Below are 18965 nucleotides of genomic sequence, written 5' to 3'. Positions count from 1 at the left end.
TTTGCTGCATCCCGTAGGTTTTGGGTTGTTGTGTTTTCATTGTCATTTGTTTCTATGTATTTTTTCTTTCCTCTTTGATTTCTTCAGTGATCTCTTGGTTGTTTAGTAGTGTACTATTTAGCCTCCATGTGTTTGTATTTTTTACAGTTTTTTTCCTTTAATTGATTTCTAATCTCATAGTATTGTGTTCAGAAAAGACACTTGATACATTTCAATTTTCTTCAATTTTCCAAAGCTTCATTTGTGACCCAAGATGTGATCTGTCCTGGAGAATGTTCCATGTGCACTTGAGAAGAAAGTGTATTCTGTCCCTGTTGTGTGGAATGTCCTATAAATAGCAAGTCTATCTGGTCTGTTGTGTCATTTAAAGCTTGTGTTTCCTTATTTTCTGTCTGGCTGATCTGCCCATTGGTTTCAGTGGGAAACCAAAGTCCCCCACTATTATTGTGTTACTGTCAATTTCCCCTATTACAGCTCTTAGCATTTGCCTTGTGTATTGAGGTGCTCCTATGTTGGGTGCATAAATATTTGATTGTTACATCTTCTTCTTGGATTGAACCACTTGATCATTATGTAGTGTCCTTCCTTATCTCTTGTAACAGTCTTTAAAGTCTATTTTTTCTGATATGAGTATTGCTCCTCCAGCTTTCTTTGATTTCCAATTGCATGGAATGGCTTTTTCCATCCCCTCACTTTCAGTCTGTATGTGTCCCTAGGTCTGAAGTGGGTCTCTTGTAGACAGCATAGATATGGGTCTTGTTTTTTTATCATTTCAGCCAGGCTGTGTCTTTTGGTTGGAGCATTTAATCCATTTACATTCAAGGTAATTATCAATACATATGTTCCTATTACCATTTTCTTAATTGTTTTGGGTTTGTTTCTGTAGGTCTTTTTCTTCTCTTGTGTTTCCCGCCTAGAGAAGTTCCTTTAGCATTTGTTGTAAAGCTGTTTTGGTGGTGCTGAATTTTCTTGTCTTTTGCTTGTCTGTAAAGTTTTTGATTTCTCTGTTGAATCTGAATGAGGTCCTTGTTGAGTAGAGTAATCTTGGTTGTAGGTTTTTCCCTTTCAACACTTTAAGTATTTCCTGCCGCTCCCTTCTGGCTGGCAGAGTTTCTGCTGAAAAATCAGCTGATAACTTTATGGGGATTCCCTTGTATGTTATTTGTTGCTTTTCCCTTGCTGGTTTTAATGTTTTTTCTTTGAATTTAATTTTTGTTAGTTTGATTAATATGTGTCTTGGTGTGTATCTCCTTGTATTTATTCTGTATGGGACTCTCTGTGCTTCCTGGACTTGGGTGCCTATTTCCCATGTTAGGGAAGTTTTTGACTATAATCTCTTCAAATATTTTCTCAGACCCTTTCTCTTTCTCTTCTTCTTCTGGAACCCCTATAATTCAAATGTTGGTGCATTTAATGTTGTCCTAGAGGTTTCTGAGACTGTCCTCATTTCTTCTCATTCTTTTTTCTTTATTCTGCTCCTCAGCAGTGATTTCCACCATTCTATTTTCTAGCTAACTTATTTGTTCTTCTGTTACTGATTCCTTCTAGTGTATTTTTTACTTCAGTTATTATGTTGTTCATCATTGTTTGTTTTTTCTTTAGTTCTTCTACATCCTTGTTAAACATTTTTTGGATTTTCTCGATCCGTACCTCCATTCTATTTCTGAGATTTTGGATCATCTTTACTGTCATTACTCTGAAATATTTTTCAGGTAGCTTGCCTATTTCCTCTTCATTTATTTGGTCTTGTAGTTTTTTTACCTTGCTCCTTCATCAGTAACATATTTTTTTGTCATCTCATTTTTTTTGATGGGTGGGGTTATGTTCTTCTCTTACTGGTTGTTTGGCCTGAGGCATCCAGCACTGGAGTTTGCAGGCAGTTGGGTAGAGCTGGGTCTTGGTGCCAAGATGAGGACCTCCCAGAGATCTCACAGCAATTAATATTCCTTGGGGTCTGAGGTTCTCTGTTAGTCCAGTGGTTTGGACTCAGTGCTCCCACCACAGGAGCTAAGGTCTGACCCCTGGCCTGGGAAACCAAGATCCTGCAAGCTGCGTGGCACAGCCAAAAAAAAAAAAAAATTGGCAACAAACAAAAAGGAGAACAACAACAAAGAATAAAAAATAAAATTAGAATAAAAAATACATTAGAAAAAATAAAACTATAAATGAAACAACAACAAGGCAAAACCAAACCACAACAGCAACCAAAAATAAAAAAGGGCCAGAAAAGACCTCGATGGGGGGTCGGGGATTAGGTGAGGGGAACAGGGCATAGGCTCAGGACTGGCATGCCGGAAAAGGCCTTATGGGATTGAGGGACAGGGCCTAGGCTCAGCACAGCCAGGGGGCGAAGGTTTAGGCTTGGGACCCCAGGGTCTGGAGCCAATGGGGAAAATGCTGGCCGTGTTCCCTTCTGATCCCCCAAAAGTCTCTCCCCATCCCTGCTGATCCCCTCTCCATGTGTGGGCCCCTCTGAGCGTGGGAACTGCCCCCATACCCCAGCCTCTCAGGGGCACGTGTCCTGTCTTGCCTCTACTTGCTATTTTCTTAATTTTGGGGGGTTTGTTTATGTAGGGTTTTTTTCTTCTCTTCCTCTTCTCTTCTCTTGTGATTTGATGACTATCTTTAGTGTTGGATTCCTTTTTCTTTTTTGTGTATGTATCTATTGTAGATACAGTTACCATGAGGTTTTGATAAAGAAGTCTATATATATGCAAGGTTGTGTTAAGTTGCTGGTCTCAATTTCAAATGCATTTCCAATATATCATGCATTTATACTCTCCTCTTCTCACGATTGATGGTTTTGATATCATATTTGTGTGTGGATGATTTCCTACCTTTATTGTTATGTTTGCCTTTACTGGTGAGCTTTTCCATTCATACTTTTCTTGTTTTTAGCTGTGGCCTTTTCTTTTCCTCCTAGAGAAGCTCCTTCAGCATTTGGCATAAAGCTGGTTTGGTGGTGCTGAATTCTTTTAATTTTTGCTTGTCTGTAAAGCTTTTGATTTCTCTGTCAAATCTGAATGAAAGCCTTGCTGGTTTGAGTATTCTTGGTTGTACATTTTTCCCTTTCTTCACTTTACATATATCATACCACTCCCTTCTGGCCTGAATGTCTATGTTTGTAGTCTCCATTCCGCATGCTGCAGGATTGTAGTTCTTGCTTCTGGTGTCTGCCCCCTGGTGGGTTAAGTCGGTTCAGGGGCTCATGCAGGCTTCTTGGCAGGAGGGACTGGTACCTGCCCACTTTGGGTGGAACTGGGTCATGTCCCTCTGGTGGACAGGCCTGTGTCAAGGGGCTCCGGAGGACTTTAGCCAGCCTGTCTGTTGATGGGTGAGGCTGTGTTCCCATCCTGTTGGTTTTCTGGCCTGAGGCATCCCAGCACTTGAACCTGCAGGCTAATGGGTGGGGCCAGGTCTCAGTGCCAAAACGGTGACCTTTGGGAGAGCTCATGCTGAGGAATTTTCCCAGGGGCCTCTGCCACCAGTGTTCTTGCCCCCCAGTGGGCCACAGCTGACCCCCAGTAGACACTCCAAGACCCACAGATAGGTCTGGCCCAGGTTCCTACAGAGTCACTGCTTTGCCCTGGGTCCCTGTGCACATGAAACCTTGTGTGCACCCTCCAAGAGTGGAGTCTCTGTTTCCCCCAGTCCGATGGAGCTCCTGCACTCAAGACCTGCTAGCCTTCAAACCAAATGCTCTGGGGGCTCCTCTTCTTGGTGCCAAACCCCCAGGCTGGGGAACCTGATGTGTGACTCAGAACTCTCAGTCCTGTGGGAGAACCTCTGTGATATAATTAAGTTTCCAGTTTGTGGGTTGCCAACCTGGTGGGTATAGGATTTGATTATATTATGAAAGCACCCCTTCTACCATCTTTTTGTGGCTTCTTCTTTGTCTTTGGATGTAGAATATCTTTTTTGATAGGTTCCAGTCTTTTCTGTCGATGGTTCTTCAGCCATTAGTTGTGTTTTTGGTGTTTTCATGAGAGAAGGTGAGCTCAAATCCTTCTACTCGGCCATCTTGCCACCCTTCTGAGGGAACCCATTTAACTGTATACATGTTCTTCTGAGATCTTGGGAGAACACAGTTGATGAGTAAGCTATCACTGATTTCAGTCCAAGTTTGTTTCCTCTGCGTGTGGTCTTCTTCACAGGTCAGTGATGCTCACTGCTATTGGAGCAGGATCCCAGCTCTCATCACTGCACAACACAAACTCAGTGTCTAATTTTATAATGTAAAGTACAGGCCTAGAAAAAGTAAAAAAGGTATATCAATTATCTCTTAAGAAAGCAGGAAGAAGGTAAGCAAAGGACCTATGTTGAAATTTTTGAAAATAAATATCTGAAATATACAAAAATAAATCAGAACTAAAGTCTTAGATCTTGTTTCATTAACTGTACGTTATTCTATATTTTTCATTGAGTTCTTTAATTTTAAAATTCAGAAAACTATGTTGTTTATTTCATTAGTATCATGATAAAAAATCTAATTAGAACACATGATAGAATATTGTCATACATAGAAAAGGGCTACATCTAAATTAGTATTTAATATGGCTAGAAATTTATGATTTTAACCCATAGTTATTAAATAGTCACCACTTAATTCCTTACTACTGTTTGATGAGAGTGTGGGTAGGACTATGGGATTTGAAAGGGTAAGTAAGAATTATCCGGAAGCTCTTGTCAGATTGTCTTGCTACCTCATGTGTCTTTTAGCAAACAGAAAGGACTAGCTCACTGTCTCCCTCCAAGTCTGTGGCCTTCCCCAGAGAACCTCAAAGCAGGAATGGTTAACATGGGTCAGAATTGGAAAATTCAAATAGACTTATTTTTTATGCAGCAGCCACAATTCTACTCCTCTGAGTAATAAATCATGTGGGCCAAAATCAAAGAAGGAAGAGAAATAGGTGGTGGGGGTGGACAATAAAAAAGTTTATTCTTTTGAATTTCTTTTAAAAATCTCTTAAAGAGAAAAAACTGATTCACTGATTAGAAGTTTTGGAAAAAGCTACATAAATTCGTGACCCTAAATAATAACTAAATCATCAACCTTTCTTGACTTTACAGACAACAGAATCCCCTACAAAACTGCTTGCAAGAAAAAGTATGTATCATAAAACTCATTGATAAAGCAGCATATTAATGATACTCTTGTATGTGTCATAATAGGAAAAAAACTCTATGAATCAAACAATGAGTAATCATTTATTGATATTAGTGTCCCTCTTTGCCTTTTCTTCTTTAATAAGTTTACTTTAAGTTAATTCTTAGATTTCACAGTAGTCTAAAGTTCTCATCAAAATATAATTTTGCCTCTTCAGGAAGATGTCTCATGGGGATGAGCAAGAAGTCAGGGAAGGGTCATTAAGGGACCTAGCCATCAAATAATCATAAACCCAGTCTGTCATGGGAAGCCATTAACAAAATCACTTCACAGACTTGGCTGATGAGTTGGGATGCCTGGGTTTGTCTCTAGCCAGTTTGGTGGGAAGCACCCAGTCACATAGAAAGGACCTGGTCACCTATGAGCTGAGGCTTGGATAAGAGGGTATTTTTATAAGGCCTAATTCTGGATCCAGTCAGACCAGTTAGGAAAGAGAGAGGTTTGAAAACAACATATATTCTGACGTACTTTTTCACATGGACTCAATTCATAGAACATGTAGCAAAATGAAAACTTTGATTCAGGAGAATGTTTCTCAGTTTAATATAATGGAAAGCAACTGCAAACTAGGTTCTATTTATCGTATTTTACTACATAGAAAATTTTAGGAATATTTTTCATATATCAAGTTGGAAACTTTTTCTCATACCTAGCCTAAGAGTAATAATGTAGGGCTACTGTTTATTATCTCTGGTACTAAGAAAAATAATATATGTTGAATGTCTTAGTTTATATGTCATAGTAGATTAGAACAGTTGCTTTGTTCTTAAAATATTAGATTTTGGATGTGATTATATAAGTATTATATGACATATATGCTATCGCCCAAAATATGTTTTTCAGACCACTAGCCATTGTCTGTATAATAAATGCAAAAATGTATTAGGAGATTCAGGGATTAGAGCAGAATAAAATAGCTTTCCTTGGGGTGCCCGTAAACAGTCTTTAATGTGTTAGGAGAGAGTATGCTACATAGGTGTTAACTTATTTTTCAATGTTGGTCTGAAATGGGAATAATTCTAACTAACTTAAGGCAATATTTTGGGTGTGAACAGCTCCATTACAGGAATCCTATTCTTTATCCTCCTGCCTACAAGCCAGCCTTCCAGGCTTTGCTGCCAATTACTTGTACTTATTGCTTTTTGTTTTAAGAGTAATAACAATTTAAAACATACTATTAGTTTATTATAGGCAAGAGGATGTTTTGTGAGTCCAAAATATATTTTCAGGGGCTTCCCTGGTGGCCCAGTGGTTGAGAATCTGCCTGCCAATGCAGGGGACGCAGGTTTGAGCCCTGGCCAGGGAAGATCCCCCATGCCATGGAGCAACTAAACTACTAAGCCTGCGCTCTAGAGCCTGAGAGCCACAACTACTGAGCCCACACGCCACAACTACTGAAGCCCATGCACCTAGAGCCCATGCTCTGCAACAAGAGAAGCCACTGCAATGAGAAGCCTGTGTACCCCAACGAAGAGTAGCCCCCGCTTGCTGCAGCTAGAGAAAGCCCGCACACAGCAATGAAGACCCAATGCAGCCAAAAATAAATGAATAAAAAAATATTTTTTTCGTACATAATTTGAGGTATATAGAAACAGATAGATTTTGTTTCTACTGTTGGTCCAGTTTAAATGTAGGACAGCACCACTGACCACTAAGGAAACTGTCATTCAAATCTGGTCCCTGAGTTGTTATTTCCAGCTCAAAATGAGGGATTCTCCAACACCTATTCTTGCTCAGCCCTCCTGACTGACTCTTTGAGACTCAGTTCTAGATTGCCCTTGTTTTCAATCTAAATTCATTTGTTCCCTCAGTGCATCACCTTTTCTCAGCCTTCTTAACAGTTTCCACTGATACTTTTTTGTTGGATACAAAGCCACTCAATCTCTGTAAAGCATGAACTTTTTTGTTGCCTATCAAATGATTCTTAGCAATTAGCTGTAGTCATTTCCATATATACACATCACAGGCTCACCCCTGCAGCAGGGAAGGGGAGGAGAGATGGCTTCTTGTCCATCCTTACATCTTAGCTAGACAGATGCCTCTGAAGGCACCCAAATGTTTTGACTGCATCTGTTTGAGAAATGCTTTGTTAGAAATAATCTGGTTCATTTTAAAGTAATTTTGCTGGGTTGTAGACACCATATTTCTTCTTGCCGAAATACTTGCCAGTAATGTGCCTGGATAGCTAGTTAGTGATCTTTTTTTTTTTTTTTTACCAGAAATTCATTTATCCTAGCAATAAAGGTTGGGGGGGGAGAAAAAGCTTCTGAGGGAATGGGAGTCAATTGGAAACTTATACAAAAAGTATTTTACTGTAGCACAGAATAAACCAACTTGAAATTAATTTGAAATTCCAAATAGGTTTTCTTTCACTGTGTTCTTTTTATAACGATGGTGGTATCAAGCTATGCATTGTTTGACATAAAAAATTAAATGTTATCCTCTGTCCCAGAATAGAGTAAGTTGTCAACATGATTTTCTTTTCATTCCTGCTTGCCTCTTTTCCAGGTAACTTCTGGGGAACTGAATAGCACAATTCAGAACATAATGACCTGGGTTGTGGCTACAGTGACCAGTATATTATACCCAGCCATCACAAAGTATGAAGAAAGGTTGAAAAATAATGCATACCCAGTATCTGATGACTCCATCCTCTCTTCAGATAGTTCGAGTTTTTGTAGCACATGCAGTGAAGAGTTTACATATGGAAGCTACACATCTGCAACAACTAAAACATTTCAGGGAGAGCCCTGTGCATTTGCAGTTGACATATCAGTAAGGCGACCAACCACACCTTTAAAACCACCATCTGCCCATGTGGAAAGAACAGTTGTGGGAAAAACACATCACATTAAAGGACAATCTATAACATCTGAACTCAAATATAATAAAACAAGCATGATATATACATACCCTAAGCTCAGAAGTTGTAAATCTGATAGTCACCTTCTAGCATCATTTGAAACGGGCACAAAAAAATCAAAGGATGCTACCACTGAAACAGACGGCTTAGAGAGTCCATTGTTTTCTGATCAAAAAACAAAAGCTATGAATGAAATGAAGAATTTAAAGAATGTTTTTGTTAACTTTAAATGTCACTTAAAAGGGGAAACTGAATTGATTTTGGAAAGCATTTTTCAAGAAATAATGTCTGATTTAACACAGGCCATTCCTTCTATTTCTTCTGTTACTGCTGAAGTTTTTGTTGACCAAAGTGAGCCTGAAAAAGGAGACTTGGTTTCTAATGCTGATATCTGCTCAGTAGCTTCAGAGATCGTGGAAAACATACTTGAGAAGCTACAGTCTGCAGTTGAGAAAAAATGTATCCAGATATTTTCACAAGAAGATTTGTCAGTCAACATTAAACCAAGCTTAACACCCAGTGGAGAATCTCTCACTCCATCATATGGAAAACCTTTAATAGATTCACTGCCTCATACTGTGGAACCCATGTGTGATATTGCAGAGGATATGGTGCATGCCATTTTAGAAAAGTTGATGACTCTTGCATCTTGCAAGCAATATGAACTTCCTCATCTTGAAGATGCAGCTAAACTTTCTTATCAGCAACATATGGCAGACCCAACATATATGTGCTTTATAAAAGCCAACAAAAAGAAATGTCCTGAACTTGATGCAGCTAATTTAATTGTTAAAGAGGAAATACAAAATTTAATGTCAAATATTTTTTCCCAGTCCTCTTTGGTTGGCTTTATAGAGGAAGCAATCAGCACTATACTAAGACATGTACAAACCGAACTTAACAATGAGAGACTTATTGCATCTGATGAAACAGTAGTACTCCTTAAGCTGCTCGATGAGATCTTTACTCAGTTACATCAGGAACCAGTAAAAGCAGATAATCAAAAATGTAGACATTCTAGACTGAGAAGTCCTTCTGACACTGAAGTAAAGTACAGACTCACTGGCACTAGATTATCTAATGGTTCTGGGTCTGGAAGACCATTTCCACCTATTAATGTTCCTGGCATGGTCCTTTATTCTGAAGATGATAATGAAGAAATAGACAAAATTGTGGAAAATGTGCTTGATTCATCTTTTAAAGATGAAAAAGCAAAATCACAAGAACAGATTCCTGAGCATTGGTTTACAAAAGGAAACACTTGTCTTGAATACAAAAGAAATAGCAAACAACCTACAAAGCCTGCTTCTCCAAGAAGCAAAACTGCATTTCATGATCGGAGGTTAAAGACTGAGCTACCATTTTTTAAGAATAAAATTTTAAAGGAAAATCCCTGTTTAAATAAAGACATTTTGTTTTTCAGCCAAGATCAAAAGCATCAAATACAAAAGGCTTCAGAAAACATAGTTAAAAGTGTTTTAACGGAAATGCTCAAGGACGTATCTTCTATTCCTCTTGGTCATTTAGACAGTAAAACTGGCAAAGAAGCTTCAGTTGTTGTTTCAGAAAAACCTCAAGGACTGTCACATCAAGAATGGATGGACCAGATGTTTTCTGTGTCAGAAATTAGTGCAGTGGCTCAAGAAATAACAGATGCTGTATTAAATATACTTTATAAGGCAAGCTGCATTCCCAATACCACCAAAAGTTCCATTTCATCATCAGTTCTTCAAACTTCTCTAGAGAGTCCTGACACTCTCCACATGGTCAAAAAAGCACCAAATCAAAAGCCATTAAAAATATGGTTCGAGAGTGAAAAGAAAATGAAATATTTATCTTCACTCGATGTAGATCCTGCAAAGCCTTCCCTGTTAAAATCTGAAGAAAGTGAACCTAAGCCTATAGATGACATTACTGATAAGATCATTAATGCAGTTTTTAAAAGGCTGAAGTTATTTGTTTGTCCAAAATTGCAAATGGGCTTCAAACCTTCACTTGCAGAGCAATCTTCATTACAATCTCAACTTAGTACTTATACAACTAAAGTGGTAAACATTGTTTTGCATGCTATCCAGAATGAACTGGAACTCAATAAGAAAAACCTAAATCTTAGGGAAACAGACCATACCAAATCCCCTACAGGTAAAGGATTTTTTACTGACACTGATAAATCAGAATCTCTTGTCTCAAATCTCAGTGATGACATTATGGCATCTGCATTATTAACTTGCATTTGTGAAATATTATCAAGTGGACATTCAGATCAAAGCAATATTTCACTCCCTTCAGAAAATCCAAAGCCTATGACGTCATGCGGATCTGATAATGTTGATAAAGGGAACATTTTGCCAAGTGGACAGGATAAAAACACTTTTTACAAATTTTTAGCTACGCCATGTGCTCTCCACAGTGTCATTAATGAAAAAGATCTCAAAGAGAATTCCAGATTGCAAGTGTTAGATGATATTGGGGAAACACTCTATGAAATGTTATGCAAGCTCATAGGAGCCCACCCTCACTGTCAGCCATCTTGTAGTAAGCTAAGCAGAGAGAAGACAAATGAGAATCAGCAAACAGCCACTGAAATGCAGTCTAATATTCAGCTCATTTCCACAACAATTTTGGAATATATCCTTGCAAAATTATGTAGTGTTGACATGGATAGTAGTTCTGTAAGTTCAGGATTTAAAGCTGTCTCAGAGTCTCTTGATATTGACAGCCTATTGTTTACTTCAATTATTGAGGAAATGGCCAAGTGCACTGACATAATCTCCAGCATAGTTTCCAGGATGGTTCAGCAGGGTAATAAAGAGAAGACTAAAAGCAAGGAAAAATCTATTGCTCCTAAGTCTTCCAAAACAGGGAGCAAAAAAGAAATTCATTCTAATAAACTGAAAGCTGTGGCTTCAGATATTCTTAATATGGTTTTTGCTAAACTAGAAGAGTTTGCCAATGGAAATTTAGAAACTCTGGAGGCGTCTATCAATGATGGAAATAAAAAAATCAGTAAGATGGACTTGGAATGTGAAAGTCCCAGTGTTTTCACGGACACACATGAAGAACTATTGCAATCTGCTTTATACACGCATGCAAAGAAGGTATCAAGTACTATTTTGAAAGCTATTCAAACAGAATTAAAGATGAACTCATTAGATTTGAGGACAAGTATAGAAACACCATCACCTGACAAACAAATGCTTGAGAATACAGTCAGTTTAATTTTAGATGCAGTATCCTCAGATATGCTTAATGAAACTGAATCTGAAGAGAGAGGCATTCAAACTTACAGATACAGGCCAACCTATGGAAATTTTCTTCCTGGTGGAGTTGAATCAGATTCATTTCTAGAAGATGCTGCAAATACAGAGAAAGAATTCATTGGAGAGAGAAGATCACTTAGAGAAGAAACTAAATCAGATTCTCTTCAACAATGTGTTCTAGAAAGAACCTTAAACAAAACTGAAGTGAAACTCAAAGAACCACAGAAATCTCCAGTTGTTCCCATTATAAGAAATATTTTGAATGAAATTTTTCAAAGTGCTTTGGTCAGTCAATTAAATGTGATTTCTCTCTCCCACTCCTATTTAAGTGGCATCCCTCACAATATTGAAGAGACAGTTGCTCAAACATCTGTTCAATTTATAGATAAAATGATGGTGTCTGAAGCAGATGTAACCATAGTGGTAGATGATGTTGTTAGGACTGTGTTTGATAAACTTTATTCAGCTGCTATGACAGGGAGAAATGCAAGTGAAAACAGGTATAAGACCATCACCTTTTCAACAAATGTTTCTTTTCATGAACACACCAGTGGAGGAGAAAAGCCCTCCATCACTGTGCCGAACAAGAATCCGTATACTCTTCAGTCCAGATTCAATGTTGACAAACAGGCTAAAGTAAACATAGTTGAAGATATTATACAGGCAATATTAATAAGTTTAGAAATTTTTGCTACTTCCAAAGTACAATCTCTCTTTTGTCCCCAGATCAACTTCACAGTTCCAATGGCTTTACCTATTCAGCAGGATAAGAGTACATTAAGCAAAGCATTATCAGCCAAAGATTTGTATTCTGATGATCAATTTTCCTGTTGCTCAGTGGATCATATTATGTCAGAAAAGACCAACTCATTATGTCAAGTCTCTTTGAATAAATTAAATACATATGCAACAGAAGTGGCCAGAAAAATTTTACAAGGAATCAAACATGAATTAGATAAAGAAAGGGAAAATTCTTTCTTAACTCATAACATTGTGGTTTCTGAGAGTATTGCAAGTCAAATTGTTAACACAGTGTTAGATATTGTATCATCTAAAGGAAAATGTGACAAAAACAATCCTGACAAAGACATTAATTCAGATCAGCAAGAAGGTATTATTGAAAAGCTGTTTATTAAGACTGAGTATCAAAAAGTACTTCAGTTTCAAATACAAGATACCATTGAAAGTATCTTATGTGATATTTATGAAAAAATACTGTATCAGAATAATCTCTCATTTGCTACACCCACTTTGAAATGTAGCATAGCTGGCAAACATTCCAGAGCAAATTCTGAAATGTTCATTGAGGGTGCAAATAAGATTCTTCCAAATTTTTCAGTTCCTAACTCAGATGTCATATTGATATCCACTGATATAGTAGATATCGTTCTTCATAATCTCAGTTCTGCTGTCATACTTAGCATAAATTCAAAGGATCCTACTTCTACAGGATTGCCCCTGACCTTTTGTGATATGTTTCCAAAAGCAGAGTGTCAACAGCCTCTTCTTATGGAGTCAAAAAGTGAAAGAAAAACAGGGCATTTTCCATCTTCAAAAAATCTGAAATCAGCTTATGCTAATGATACTCATATAACTATAGTAGAGAAAGAAGACCCCAAGAAATCTGTTCCTGACCCATGTGAGGAAAGTGCTGACTTCATTACTAAAACTATTTTCAATCGGTTAGAATCATTTGCCACAGAAAGAATGGATTTGTTAATTACTCTTGCTTTCCAGCCTAAAGAAAAGTCATTTCTGAGCCCAGAACTGGAAAACTGTAGACGAGATGACAGCATCTTTCATGAATCAAGCCAGGTGGAATCAAATGTGAATATTCTGAAAATATCAAATGAAACTGTTCTCAGTGAAGAGCTCACAGATTTCACTTTTGCCAGTTACAGAGAAAAACTTGGATCTACAATTCATCTATCACAAGCTAGTCTTAAAGAATATGCTGACATCATTGCCAGTGCCATTTTGAAGCTGATTAAAAATGACTTAGACCTCAAAATCCAAAAGATGCATCCATACCCAAACAACATTTCATTCCAAGAAATCACCACTGTGAGTGAAATTGTCAACAGTATCTTAAAGATTTTATATAATAAAAGATCCGTAAAGGAAATCAGTTTTTACTCAAAGGACAATCCTAACTTATTTTCACAACGAACTGCATCAAATGAAATATCACTGGGACAGAGAGCTCAGGAAACACACACCAAACTGTCTCTGTTTTCAAAGTATCCATTAGAACAAAACCAAATGGCATTGGAAAGGGAAAGCCAGAGAATTGTTCTAGAGGAAATATTTACAAAAAATGAAGAATCAAAACAAAAAGCAAGAACTGCATTATTCAGTGCAGTGGAAGAAGTTTTAAGTAAAGTGTATCAAAGAATAATGGAAATCATAGGCCATTTGCCTTCATTTAATGAAATCCCCCACTTTATGTCTAGCTCTAAAATTAAAACATTAGACATAACACAAAAAAACTTCTTTCAATCCCATATTAACAGTGTAGCAAGTGACATAATTGAAAGCGTTTTGGGGGAAATGTACTCTGTAGTTGTGACGTCGTTATATGAAAGTAATAAAGTACAAGCAACTGACAAAAATATTTTACCAAAGAAATCATCATGCATCAGAGAAACTACACAAGCAGGAATAGGAAGTAATCTCACTAGCTATATGCTACCACAGGTTTATCCTTATGCAGGCAGTCAAAATGTCTCTCTATTGGAAAAAACTTTTTTACAATATTCACCATTAAAAGTGGGGAAGGATTTAGTCCAAATGGTTCTCAATAAGATCACAAATTTTGCCTCACTTTATCTAGAAGAGGCCCTGTCCCATAAAGGTGGTTCTGTTGAGTTGCAACCTCTAAGGCTACACAGTTCTAAACTAAGCCCTAAGGGCAACCCTAAGCCAGGTTTTAAAACAAGTTTAAAAGCAAGATCAAAAGTTACTCCTTTGCCTAAATTTAGAGCAAAACCACACCTAGGACCTAGTCGTACTAAGGCCAAAAGCAAGACTAAATTAGGTCCTGGAGAGAAGACTCCAAAATACATCTGGTCCAAGACTGCCATTGGGCTGCCACACATCCTATCAACGGGAGATGCCAAAAACTTACTGAAAGTAAAGCTGCCTACTTCAGAACTAAAAATGTATGCCAAGGATATAATAAGTAATATCCTGAAAACAACTGTTAAAGAATTTGAAAAGGTGACGCAAATTAGAGCAATGGTAGGTGATAAAGCTTTACCATCCGATCAAATCATGGCAGCAAATAAAATAGTTAGTACGGTTTTGCAAGGATTATATGCTACAAATAACCAAAATTTGGCTAATCCTATCGTATTCTGTCATCTGGATGATCCCAAACTTTCACAGGGGAATATAGGTGCAGAGTCTCTTGCCAAACCACAAGCATGTTTTTACTTGGAAAATGTTTCTTCACAGTTAGAACAGATTTTTCCTAAAGAAGGTGTATTTAAAAAAATGTTTGACAAATGGCAAGCAGAATCAAATGACATGGAAAATGAAAAATGTAAGCTCTTGATGATAGCTGAAAATGGTTTGACAGAAATTTCAATAAAAGCAAAAGAATTAGAATATTCTCTTTCACTTTTAAATTTGCCACATCTTGAAGATTGTGAAAACAGGTTTCATAGTTGTTTTAAGGGAGCTTCTACAAGAGCTGAAGACACCAAAGCACAAATTAATATGTTTGGAAGGGAAATTGTTGAAATGCTATTTGAAAAATTACAGCTGTGCTTTTTATCCCAAATGCCCACCCCACGTGGTAAAGAAACTCCAGCAAGCAGGAAAGAACACATTACTACTAAAAGTAAATGTGGTTTTCCAACCAAGGACATCCTCAGCAATGAACCAATATATAACACTAAAACCGAAGACCAAAGTCCTTTGGGCTCTAGCAACCAAATTGTTCGAGAAATTGTAGACAGGGTTTTAAACCTGTTAGAGTCTTTTGTAGACTTACAGTTTAAACATATCTCTAAATATGAGTTTTCTGAAGTAGCGAAGATGCCTGTAGAAAACCTTTTTCCTGTCCAACAGAGACTAAGCAAAAAGATGTTGCCAAAATTACAACCACTAAAAAAGTTTTCTGATGAATCCAAGTCAAGTACTGTTATTTCCAAGGAAAATGTACAGAATACCCTTCTACAGGTTCATTCGTTCCATTCAGAGTTACTTACATATGCCATTAATATTGTCAGCGACATGCTTGGTATAATTAAGAGCAAGCTGGACAAAGAAATAAGCCAAGCAGAACCATCTTCAATTAGCATATTGAAAGAAAATATTGCAGCAAGTGAGATCATTGGTACACTGATGGACCAGTATACTCATTTCAATGAGTCTCTGATCAAAAACCTTCCAAAGGAAAGTTTGTTCCAAGGAGTAGAAAATACCTACATTGTTAATCAGGTTGAATTAGCAACTGATACGAAAATGCCCATGTCAAAGTTAAAGGAAGTAGGATTCGGGAATCATCCTCCACAAAGCAGCATACCAGGTTTAGGGTTTTATTCAGAGGAAGATAAGAAAAAAAGGTATAAGTCTTCATCAAATTTACCCTTATATTCCAGAGCCTCCGTAGAAGACACAATTAGAAGCTCAGAGCCAATGGAAAGGCCTGATTCATCATGCTCTAGAAACAAAGTACAAGACTTTAGCCGAAAGGAATCTGACTTGGGCTATTTTGATCAAGCTATGAAAGGAAATAGCTCCCTCCCTGAAGGGAGTGTCTTACAAAAACTGTTAAAGAAAGCAAATGAATCCACAGAAACAGCATCACAGCAAGTCACGTCATTCACAGAAATGAGAAAAGGTGAAAATCCAAGAGTGTTTCATTATGAGATCTCCAAACCAGTTGTTGAGCCAAACCAAATTCAGACAACTGTCTCTCCACTCAAAATTTGTTTAGCCGCAGAAAATATTGTCAGTACTGTGCTGTTAAGCTACGGCTTTCCAAGTCATCCACACATTAATGAAAGCACAGAAACAATGAAACCATTTTTCATATCAAAGCAAAACCCTTTGTCTGTAATATATGGTCAAAAGAATGAGGAAAAAAGTTTGCTTAGAATGTGGGATAAAAGAATCAGTTGTATACCTGAAGAAGAAAACAAAAAACCTGAAGCCAGCAGGGGAGATTTTTCTTTAATGCAAAAATTGGAAAATAAGAGTTACCTGAAGATAAAGACTCTGAAGGAAGTTGAAGTCATTGCTTTTGCTGATCATGAACTGGGTCCAAATGAAATTCATTTGGTAGCAAGACATGTCACCACATCTGTGGTCACATATTTCAAGAACTTTGAAACTAGAGGTAAGTAAGAGTGGGCATAATTTAGAAAAAAATAGATATATTTAAAAGATCTCCTGTCCAAGAAGCTTCATTTACTGTTTTTCTGAAAACAGCCTTAGAAGGAGGGTATTTAATTACTTCTTAATATATCAGGATACTAAAAAAAAAAAAAAAAAAAAATTAAACATTCATATGGTTTGAATCTGAAAAGGTCTGTCTCTCAATTTTCCGTATCTGCAGATGAGGGAAAATGTGACTTTTTTAAAGCAAAGATTATTAAAGTTCTCATGCATGATTTCTTTATAATCATACCAAATGTACAGGTAACTGAAGGTTGTGATTCAACTTTAATGTGTACAGTTGAAGTCGTTGCTATTATTAGTCACAGTGTATAAGAACAGTTGTGTTAAACATCTTATTTTGCTTATATTCCAGTGTTATTAAATTCCTTTTAGGTATAATACTCTAAACATATATTTAAAAATATATTTTCATTCCCTTTTTAAAAAGGCTTATCTGTATATGCTAGAGGTTGAACCATATGTGATAGCTACTTTCATATGTGAAAATTTATTATTGGAAAGTTCATAACATTCAATCTAATAATCTATTATAGCTTTGAACTGGATCAGTAATTCTAGTTGCCAATAATTAGTTGCTACGTTACCAGTCCAGATACGTCACTTGCCCATCATTCAAATTGCAGAACACATACTATCAGTCCTACCTACCTGCACCATGAGGCCATTTCCTATACTTAAAACTGGTATGATTTCAAGGTGGACAGTTGTGTGTCTGCAACTGCAAGCTTATAAGTAGAATTTCTTTAAGCATAGCCTAATTGAACTTAGAGAATAAGAAAAAGCAAACAAGAGAAGATCCATGATTCCCTCCCACTGGTATTTGGCTCTTTCTATCATATATCTTCTCTATTCCCAGACATGTCCAGGGCCTTCCAGCGATTTCACTCATGTTCCTTCCACGTGGAGCACTCTTTCCTCCCTCCCTTCATCTCAACATGGCCAAAACCTGTCTAGCTGTCAAAGTTCAGCTTAAAGCCTCCCCTCTCCACTGAGTCTTGCCTGATTCCACATGCAGAGGTATAATAGGTTATTACATTCTGAGGTAGTTTTGTGAAAAAAATAGTATGTAGCTCTGGCTGCCACTCCAAGAAATTGGCCATACCAAGTAGGTATATGATTTGCAGTACTCTGTTGAATAGCAGAATACAGTCCTGTGCCTGGTTGGGTTGGCCCATCATCTTTGTAACAAACTAATCTAGGGGTTAAAGTACTGCTGATGTTACAGTCCATCCCTAACCTTTCTGAAGTGAGCACTCTTTTATTTCAGTCAAGTTGTTATTGCAACACAACTCTTTAGTTTCCTAAAAGTAATACATATGTTTGACTAAAAATATTTTTTAAATAATTATATGAAGTCTCTAGAGATCACTGCAGACATGTTAAGATGTAACATCACACTTGGAAATCATTTCTCTGCCCCAGGATTTCCAGCTTCTTTGAGCACCTTCACCCATCTAAGCAAGACAGGTATCAGCACTAGACTTAGAGATTTGAATTCTTTAGGGTTATTTTCTCAACTTTATGGCTAAAACTAAGATTCCACAGGTGGGAAAATAAGTATCTGAAGAAAACCCAATATCTTTCTTGACTAGATTTTTCTTTTTCTTTAGTGAGGTGTTCCAAAGGTGAAATTCATATGTAAATAACTACCAATATATAGAATTTTCCATATGTCCCTTAATGCGTGCTAAAATGGTAATGTTTTCTTTTTTAAGTTTCCAGTGAGGAGGTGTCTATTGTTTCCACACCGTCAAGAAAAAAATATGAATCAAAACAGCCTCTAAGAAGCATATACAATGATTATTCTCTTTATCAATTTTGTGAACATCTCACTGAGTCCGTCATTTGTCATTTAATTTCAAGCATTTCTGATAGCACCACAGATAGCAGAGAAAAGGAGAAAGCTTCCCATGCAGCATTTAACACAATTATTTCAATTGATTCTCAAGTGTTTGAGAGTAGGTCAATTTCTGTTGGAGAACTTGCTTTAAGTATTTCTGAAATCATTGCTGAAATCCTTTTAAATAGTAACATCATAGAGATTGACATTGCACAGCAAATGTCTTCGTTAAAAAGAAAGTACATTTGCTGCCCAGGAGTAGCTCCTGCTGACTTTGATGATCTCTTTCAGGATCTCTTAATAGGTGTGATACATGTACTGTCCAAAGAAATAGGGTTAAATCATCACCTGGAAAACAGTGGAAGAAATAGACTATTTTCCATGCTTAGAAGCAACAGTGTGCCCATTTGCAACAAAAAAAAATAC

The 18965-nt window shown here is 37.1% G+C and overlaps 1 protein-coding gene across 1 annotated transcript in view; it reads left to right on the top strand.

The window, feature by feature from the left end:
• FSIP2 (fibrous sheath interacting protein 2) overlaps positions 1-18965 on the top strand; it is a 128633-nt gene that overhangs the window by 78178 nt on the left and 31490 nt on the right. Inside the window, 4 exon segments of the mRNA XM_060151394.1 lie at positions 5071-5107; positions 7676-14133; positions 14182-16637; positions 18415-18965. Coding sequence (XP_060007377.1) covers positions 5071-5107; positions 7676-14133; positions 14182-16637; positions 18415-18965 — 9502 coding nt within the window.

Source organism: Lagenorhynchus albirostris, chromosome 6, assembly GCF_949774975.1.
Source record: "Lagenorhynchus albirostris chromosome 6, mLagAlb1.1, whole genome shotgun sequence".
NCBI classification, from domain to species: Eukaryota; Metazoa; Chordata; class Mammalia; order Artiodactyla; family Delphinidae; genus Lagenorhynchus; species Lagenorhynchus albirostris.
The sequence above is the reverse complement of the archived record's forward strand: the minus strand, read 5'-3'. Positions and strand labels throughout refer to the sequence as shown.